The 9,119-nt window shown below is 63.0% G+C and overlaps 1 protein-coding gene across 1 annotated transcript in view; it reads right to left on the reverse strand.

Moving 5' to 3' along the window:
- The window catches only part of CARD11 (caspase recruitment domain family member 11), a 35,185-nt gene that overhangs the window by 1,726 nt on the left and 24,340 nt on the right, over positions 1–9,119 (reverse strand). Inside the window, 9 exon segments of the mRNA XM_045284374.1 lie at positions 501–616; positions 1,783–1,907; positions 2,436–2,615; positions 3,291–3,426; positions 4,474–4,569; positions 5,229–5,325; positions 6,545–6,785; positions 7,938–8,064; positions 8,654–8,979. Coding sequence (XP_045140309.1) covers positions 501–616; positions 1,783–1,907; positions 2,436–2,615; positions 3,291–3,426; positions 4,474–4,569; positions 5,229–5,325; positions 6,545–6,785; positions 7,938–8,064; positions 8,654–8,979 — 1,444 coding nt within the window.

Consider the following 9,119-nt stretch of genomic DNA (forward strand, 5'->3'; position numbering starts at 1 on the left):
CCCCAGCCCCACCTCTGTCCATGCCTTTGTTCCCTGGTCCCCCAGCCCCATCTCTGTCCATGTCTCTGCTCCCTGGGGCCCCAGCCCCACCTCTGTCCCTGTGTCTGCTCCCTGGGGCCCCAGCCCCAGCACAGTGCCCAGACCCCCACTCCCTCTGTGGCTCCCTGTCCCCATTCTGTTGCTGCCACGGGGTCTTGCCCCCCCCAGGGTCAGGCCTGTCCTTGAAAGTTGGGGCCCCAGAAGTGGAGCGAGCTGTTCTAGGCAGGTGTGGTAGGGCTGGGAGGGGGTGTGCCTTTTGGAAGGCATCAGCGTGTCCTATGGATTGGGAGTCTCTATGCTGGGAACCTCCTAGCCCCAGGGAAAGTCCGATGTCAAGCCACACAGTAAACTCCACAGACATGGAGAGGAGCCAGGACCTTCCCCCAGAGCTGGGAGAGGCACAGGGCTTCAGGGGAGAAGCTTGGGGCTCCGGCCCTTGGGGGGGGGGCGTCAGGGCCTACCTGAACCTCTTGATGTTCTTCTCGGACACTCGGATGAAGAGCACGATGGGGTAGATCCTGGACCGGATGAGGTCACGCGTGCAGCCGATCCCAGCCTCCAGCAAGCAGTGCTTGTCCTGGGAGCACAGCCCAGTCAGGTTCCCCCACCCCCACCCCCATGACCCCGACTCCCCAGTCCCTCTTGCTTTGGAAGCTCCGCTAAAAAATGTGAAACTCAGCAACACACGGCTGAGTGTGGACGGACAGTGGGGGCTGCGAGAGGGGCGCTGGCCCGAGTGCTAGGGTTTAAATTGTGCCTGCCACCCCCCCCACCCCCCAATAAGATATGGGCTCACTTGGCTGGGCCACAATTCTCAGCAAACCCACTGCCCTGGAGTCTGTTCTGACCAGACTACTGTCACTGTGATCGACGACTGTGCTGGTGTGCCACTCCTCGCTCTGTGAACAAACTGGATTAGGGGCAGCGGGGTTCCTGACAGGGTTAGGCAGACTCCAGAGCGACCCACTTGAGATATACCCCCCACCCTAAACTCACTGACATGAAGAGTTCATTCTGACTCATGGCGACCCCACAGGACAGGGTGGAACTACCCCTGTGGGGCTCTGACACGGTAACTCTTCAGGGGAGCTGAAAGCCTCATCTTTCTCCTGTGGAGCGGCTGTTGGTTTTGAACTGCTGACCTTGTGGTTGACAGCCCAACGTGTAACCACCGTAGAAGGGATTAACAAGGAGCACTGAGAAAGCAGAGCTGGAATTGAGTGTGTCTTTGGACCTGGGGTCCCTGCGCTGGGGACCTCCTAGACCCAGGGAAAGATGGCTGGCCAGACCCCTGGAGCTCTCTGCGATACCCCCCCCACCCCAAGTGCAGGGCTGACAGAGAGAGGTTTCCCCTAGAACCGGTGTCAGATTCAGGCTCCTCGTGTCCCTAAGTGTGAGGGGTCCCAGTGACGGGAGTGCTGGACAACTGAGAGCCTGGGCTTCCTCTACTGGACACAGGAATTCTGGCCACCACCCTTGGTACACTTCCCATGGGTACTGGCCCCCTCTGATGTCCCAAGTGCCCCCTCTCTGTCTCTGGGCCCCAGGGTCACAATCGGACACAATCGGCCCTGAACAGTAGGAACCGAGACACTGCCCGAGGTCGGGTCTCAGGGAGCCCGGGCTGGGACCAAGGTGAGGGGGTCGTCCCAGGACAGAGTGGGAGGAGTCCTCTTCCCCCTTTCCCAACAGCAGAGAAGCAGGCAGGGATGCGGCTCCCCAGTGTGCCTGCCGGCCCCTCACCTTGTCAGCCACGGCCTCGATGTTGCTGGGGACCACGCACTCGAAGGTGTTGGGGTTCTTCTCTCGTGAGTAGATGATGGTCCCTGTCCTCTGCTTCCGGAGGAACTCGTCTCTGGTGACCACATCTGCGGGGGAGGGCTGTCCTGATGCCACAGCGGCTACTCGCCGGGCGCTCCCCGCGGGGTGGAGAGAGCCTCTTCTGGCTCCGCCAGCAGCTGTCCCGACCACATGGGGACAGGGTGGCCGCTCTCTCTGCCTTTCAACACCCCTCCCCTCCCCCGTTTCCACCCACAGGGGTGAAGGGACTCGGTGTGGCAGTGGTGGGGGGTGGCAGCTATAGTGACGGAGGGCGGAAGGGGACATGGGAGTGTGGTGGAGGGTCAAGAACCAGTAGGGGCTGCAAATGGACGTGGCAGTGGTGGAGGTGCAATGAGGATGGGGGTGGGCATGGCAGTGGAGGTGGGCGTGGTGCTGGAGGAGGTGGTATCAGTGGAGGGGGTGGGACCATTGAAAGTGGTGGGCGTGGTGGTGAGGGGCTGATATCAGTGGCAGTGGGCGTGGTGGAGGTGGGACCCATGACGGAGGTGGGAGTGGCGGTGGAGGCTGCGGGACCCGAGAGAGGAGGGTGGGCTGGGGGGCCACCCGGGGCGCACCTGGCTTGCACATGGTGAACTCAAGGGCACCGCCCGAGTTGAGCAGCTTCTGCACAAGCGTCTTGGCCAACATGGAGGGCGAGAAGAGCACGGGCCGGCGGCGCGCGCACGGGAAGGCGCGCACCAGGCTGTAGGGGACCAGGCTGAGGTTTCGGCTCAGGTCGCCCTGGGGCTCGGGCTCTGTGGGCGGGCGGGTGGGCGGCGGCGGTCAGGCCACATCCCACAGTGGTACCTGGGGCCAGGAGCCCGAGGAAACGCGTGTGGGGCTGGCTGTAGGCCCAGCGACGGCTGTGCAGCTCAAATCCAGCCAGGTCATTCTAGAAGGGGGGAGGTTGGGTTCCCCGGAGGGGTGCGGGGGCTCATTCCAGGGTAAGGGACCGGAGGCTCCCGAGGCCAGATCTCATTCCTGCTCCGGCCGCATGGGCATGCCATGGGAGGGTTTGTTTGAGATGAGGGAAGCCTTGGCAGTGGGCAAGGGTGGGCAGGGATGCTGTCCACGATGAGCCACAGGCCAGGGGTGAGACCACCAGAGGCCTGCATAGCTTAGTAAGCGGTGATGGGGACCAAGCAGGGAGAGGGATTGATAAACTAGCAACATGTCCAGGCAAACAGCCCAATGAACTTGGGCATCGGGTGCATGGACAGCAGGGGCTGCCTCAGCAGGTGAGCAGACAGACTGGTCCTCCCCTCCCACCCTGGTTCACTGCTCCTGCAGCAGCTGCACCCTTAGGGGAGGCAGGCACCAGCTCAGGAGGCAAAGACTGGGTAAGTGGGGTGTGTGTGTGTCTGTGTGCAGGGCTGGGGAGAGAGGCCTCTGTGTCCAGCAGTCCGAAGCAGGGGTGGGGGACCCCATACCTTCCTGCTTCTCACTCAGGAGCTTAGTGATGTCCAGTGAGGCCCGGCCCAGGCCCCCAGGCTGGCCCCCCGAGATGATGCGAACACGTTCATTGCTGTTCATGCGCTTGTACTTGTTCTCCGACCGGCTGACAAACTGTGGGGTGGGGTGGAGGGGGGGCACAAGGGAGTCCTGGGTCAGATTTGTGGGCTGTGAGGCCGTGGTCAAGTCCTCTGCTGACCTTGCAAGCCCAGCACGAGGCTTGCTACGTGGCCAGGCTCCGGACATTGTGCAAGATGTCATTCACGGCTTCTTGGGCTGCCGTCCGGTAGGAGAGGTCCTTTTGTAACTGCTGAGGGAGGCGTCCTTCCTGGCCCCGGGGGGCGGAAATGCCCACCCCTCCCCCCAGGTAAGACGGACAGTGTGGGTGCCCCTTTCTCCTTGGCTGCCAGGAGGCTTGGCCATCAGCTGGGCACTCAACCTGAGGAACTTGCCTACATTGCCTCCCTCTCAAATGCCCACTCCCCTCCCACTGACCAGTCACATGTTCACAGCCCACTCTCCTCCCGCTGTCCTGTCACACGTTCACAGCCCACTCTCCTCCCGCTGTCCTGTCACACGGTCACAGCCCATGTGTGAGTCACCCTCCAGCTTCAGGTTCCCTGTAGCTTTTGTGAAAGCAGGTTGCTTCAGACAAGTGCAGGATGAGCTGTGTGTGCACAGGGCATGTGCGTGCAGATGGTGCAAGGTGTGCACGCGCAGAATATGTGCATGTGCAGAGTCTGCAGGGCCTGTGTGTGCAGGGTGTGTGTGTTCAGGTTGTGCAGGGTGCGTGTGTGCAGAACCTGTATGCAGGGTGTGTGTGTTCAGGTTGTGCATGTGTGTTTGTGTGTGTGTGCAGGGCCTGTGTTTGTGTGTGTGTGCATATGTGCAGGGCCTGTGTGCAGGGTGTGTGCGCAGGATGCCGGTGCATGTTCAGGGACTGCAGGGGGTATGTGTGCAGGGTGGGGTGTGTGTATGCCACGCCTCCTGTAGGGGCAAAGCCGGGAGGGGCAGAGTCTAGAGTAAAGCTTTGAGGGTCGCCCACCCAGCATGCCATGGTGACAGCGGTGTCCCCTGGGAGGGCCACAAGGCGGCTGTGCATGGTGGGACTGCCCGGGGGTGGGGGGTGGGGGGCAGTTGGGGGCACTGGCAGAGCCTTACCTGGAGGAGCTGGCCAAAGAGGAAGCTTGCTCGTGAGAGCCGGGGGCTGACACGGGGGTCGGTGGCTGTGAGGGGTTCCTCTGGCTGCAGGGTGTTCTGGAAGCAGAAAGGGTGTCCACCAGGGTGGCCGAAGGCACAATAACTGTCATGTCCTGAGAAGTGGACACCGCCCCCCGCCCCCTACCCACATCCCCTGGAGCTCAAGGGGCAGATGCTTCCGTGTGGGAATCAGCGCATCTTCTTGGGAAGGTGACTGGCTCCCGTCAGCCAGGGTGCCGCTGCCATTCCAGCCTGGCCCAGAGATGTGGTTACACAGCCGCCCTTCTCCTCCCCCGCCAGCTGGGGGCTGACCCCCCAGGGAAGGGCTCTTGGAGGAGAATCCCCTGGTTTCCCAGCTGTGTCCGAGCACTCCTGCCTGGCTGGGGTTTCAGGGATGGGCTTTCAGAAGCAGGTGGCAAGCAGGCCTTTTCTCTGAGCCACCTCTGGTGGGTCTGATCCTTGACCTTCCTAAGGTTCCAACCCAGGCTGCTGCCCCGTCGATTCTGGGGCAGCCTGCTTTACAGGAGCAGACTGCCAGGCCTTTTCCCCTTGGAGCGGCTGGTGGGTTTGAACCAGCGACCGCTGGGTTAGCAGTTGGCTGCGTCAACCACTAGGCTCCAGGGCACTATTAAGCGTGTCCCCGTCCACCCGCCCCCACCCCACCTCGGCCAGCCTCTCCCCAAGCAGAGGGAGCCTGGCTGGAGGGGGGGACCTACCCTCAGGGCCCTCAGGGTGTGGTGGGCCCCGTCAGCCTCCTCCCTGCTCCCTCCATGCATCAGACGCTGCAGCTTCACCAGGAGGAGCTGCTGGGCCCTGTGGGGTCAGAGGGGGCAGGGCCTCAGGGGCAGGGCCCGTGGCCTGTGGGTGTGGGTGTGCTGACCCCAGCTCGCCTTCCCCCGAGCTCTGACTCGCGTGACTGTGGCAAAGCCACTGAGTGTCTCTGAGCCTCAGTTTCCCAGTCTGTCAGCCCTGAGTGGGGGCTGGGGCCGGTCACATGGCATGGCTGGCTGTGACGTGGGGGTCCCAGACCAGAGAGCTGGTAGGTGTGGGTCACCGCTGTGGGCGATCTGGAGGGACAGATTGGTGGGCTGCAGGGGTGGGGGCGGGGCCTCCTGGTGGGGGCACGGTCAAGTCCACTGCTGATTTTGGGGGAGCTACCAGTCCAGCGGGAGACTCACTACCCTGCCTGGGCTCCGGCATCACACAGGATGCTGGGGGTTGGCGGCAGGGCTGCATGTGTCAGGGTGCGGGGAGAGGAGGGGGTGGGGATCCTACTGTGTAAGGCAATTAGTGGGTGCTGGGGGCTGGATGGGGCCCCCCAAGAGGCATGTTGAGTTCTAACCCGTGAACATGATCTTGCAGGAACCTAATCTTCGGAATGTCACCAGTTAGGACACATGGGTCACTTTGGGGCAGGGGGCCATCATAACATAGGAGGAGAGACTGGGAGACGGGGTGGGTGGGAGGACTGCTGTGTAGTGCTGCACCTGCAGCCAGAGAGCGCCAGGTGTCTCTGAAGCCCCCAGAGAGGAAGGGAGGTGCGCCCCTTCCCCAGTCTCAAAGGGACTCCCAAGACTGGCAGCCTGGTCTTGGTTGGTTAAGCCCCGCTCGGAAGTACCTGGTGCCCACCTGGTCCCCAGGGGGACTCTGCCATGGTCACCATGGGTGCTGCCGACCTGCCTGCCTGGGTCCAGGCACGTGTGAGCCTCCTGCTGCTGCCCACAGCCACATACGCTGTTCCCACAGGCCTGGCCTCAGCCCACCCCACACCCAAGATCTAATCTCACTGCACACTTGCACCCCATTCGCTGCCCCCAGGGCTGCCCTCACTCCTCCTGGTCCCTGCTCCCAGTCCCACTGGCCTGGCTTCACCCCACCCCACCTCCAAGCTCTGACCTCAGCCCTCCCAGCCCTCCCAGGCCCCCCACTGGCCTTCCGGGCACAGCCTCGCTCCCGAAATCTCAGGCCCAGCCTTGTCCCCACTCCCAGCCCCCTAGCTCTGGCCTCGCCACCTGCCCCCCACCAGCCTCACCGGCTGTAGCTGGGTATGGTGCCCTTGTCCATGTCGTGGTCAGTGAAGGGGTCCACCCTTGCACACAGCCACTCGTGCCGGTCCTGGTACATGGTGTCACGCACGTGCACAATGTCGTCACATCTGAGGGACAGGGAGCAGGAGTCCAGCTGGCTGGAGATGTTCAGGTTCAGCCGGATGTAGAAGGAGTCCCCCGAAGTGATGAGGCCCTCCTCCATGTCCTTCAGCAGCTTCCTGTACCCTGGGGAACGCGAGGGGCTCCAGCGTCCGCCTAAGGACGGCTCTTCCCCCACGAGGCCCCTCCTGGGGCAAAGCAGCCCGGCCTGCCCTCGGCTGTTGTCCTCCCCTGGTGGTGGGCTGCCAGCGGGTCTGCCTGGCTTTCCCTTTTCATCGGCCCTCCAGGAAGCTTGTGGCTACACTGGAATGGGTGCCTGGCACTCCCTCCGTGTGACCTACACCTACTCTGCCCTCGGGAGTGCAGACAGCAGCACTCTGAGTCCCCGCGTGTTGCAGGGCAGCAGTGAGTTTTACAAGATGAAGGCGCATGGTCACCCTGTATCGTAAGACCCCTGTGTTCCATTTTCCCAACAGTGCCCCTGGCCAGGGGCAGGAGAGGGACACTGCTGCCTGTGCTGGGTGAGGCTCGGGCCCCTCACTCATTTTCTGCACAGACAGGGGTGGTGTTGGGTGTGAGGCCAGCAGGGTGGGCAGGTGCAGAAGTGGGTGCTTGTGTTCTGTGGGAAGACTGTGAGCCTGCTAGTTTTGAGTAAAGGCCAGCTATGGAGAGGGGCTCACAGGCTGGCCCACAGGTGAGGTCGGGATGCAGCCTCTTGGTGGACAGGGGCTCAGTCCTGTGGCCAGGTGCTGGTACGGGGAGGAGGGGAGCTGGGGCACCACAAGGCCTTCTGAGGGTCTCAAGGACTGTTTGGGGGAGCACAACCCACTGAGATGTTTCCCAGAGGGTTGCCTGCTGTCAGGGGTTGGGGGTTGGGGGTGTGGGGCTGGGGGCCTACAGCAGCTGGGCAGGTGAGCATCCACTACTTCTACCCGGGCCCACAGGTATGCTGTCAGCTGGGAACACAGGGTGCCACGCATGTGGATTTGTGGGTGCAGCCAATGGAAAGGGGGACCACCCCCCGCTCTGCGTGTCAGAGACCCAGTGTGTTTACAGCTGTGGTCTTTCTGGTGACCAGGCCTTTCTTCTGAGGGCCTCTGGATGGGCTGGAACTGCCCCCCTTTCAGTGAGTGGCCAGTGCAGGGCCATCTGTTCCCCCCACAGCCACCTCACCCTGCTGCCCCTCGGGTTCCTCCCTCCCGGGCAGGGTTGACCTCCCCAATCAGATGGCCCCCAGGTGTGGTGGGGGGGTCGGGGCTGATCCTGCACCACTCTTACCTTCGTGGTTGACCTTGTAGTGCAGGGTGACAGGGCCGCTGCAGCGCTGGAGGGTCCAGCGGGCCTCCTCCTTGGTGCAGGAGTCCAGGGGCACGCTCTGACGCTCCCCGCGGATGCAGCCCTCCAACTGGGGGCCGGGGCATGGTCAGCATGGTCTGGGGCCGGCACCACGGGGGCACAGGCAGCGCTTCCTCTGAAGTGGCTTATTGCTGGTGCATGCCTCCCCACGCGTCCTCCCTGCCCCTCCTGAGAGCACACGTGTTGATGTGTGCATATGAACATGTGTGTGCGTGAGTGTGTGCAGTGGTGTGTGTGTGCCTAACTTCTTTGGAGAACACATGTGCTGGTGTGTGTGCATGTGAACATGTGGAGTTTGTGCACGTGGAAATGTCTGCTGTGTGTGCATGCACTTCCTGGGAGCATGTGTGTGCTAGTGTGCGTGTTCTGGGGTTCATGTGTGTACTGGCACAGGTGGGGCTGAGGGACAGGCCCAGAGGACTGTCCCCTGAGGAGCTGCCCTTCACTGCCCTCCTGACTGAGCTGAGCAGCAGGGGCCAGCGGGGTGGCCGAGGGAAGCGTGAGGCTGAGCTCCCACCCCGGGCCACCCTCTCTTGGAGGAGTCCCCTGTTCCTCAGCAACCACTTCCGGGTCCTCTGTTTCTCCCCACCCCCTGTCCTGGGAGTCCCCCCCTCCGTCCCGGGGGTGTCCCCCCTCACCAGCAGCAGCTGGTGACCCTCACGCAGGCCAGCCTTCTCGGCCAGGGAGCCCATCTTGACAGAGTGGACAAAGCTGCCCCTGGCGTTGCCACCCAGCAGGGTGAGCTGGGCAGTGAGGCTGTCCCCTTGCAGTGTGGCCTGATGCAGCGCTGGCCCCGGTCCCCGCACGTGGCCCCCCGATGTGACCGACGGGCGGAAGGGCCTGGGGGTGGGAGAGACGGGCACGGGGTGTTATTCAGGCTGGGAATAGATGACCCTTCCCCGGGAAAAGCCCCATTGGGAGTGTGGGGACAGCCAGGGGTCACTGCACCTGTCAGATGCTGTCCCTGTGGGCAGGGGCCACCTGTCAGATGTTTGGGTGTTGCAGAGAGGTGGGGGCCCCCAAAGGTCAGGAGAGAACAGAGCCACCCTCAGCCTGAAGCAGGCCTGTGGGAACCCTCAGCCCTGCTCTGGCCCTCGGAGGACC

The sequence above is a fragment of the Echinops telfairi genome, unplaced genomic scaffold, assembly GCF_000313985.2.
Source record: "Echinops telfairi isolate 266 unplaced genomic scaffold, ASM31398v2 ScPeMD7_5;HRSCAF=22, whole genome shotgun sequence".
In the NCBI taxonomy this organism is placed as follows: Eukaryota; Metazoa; Chordata; class Mammalia; order Afrosoricida; family Tenrecidae; genus Echinops; species Echinops telfairi.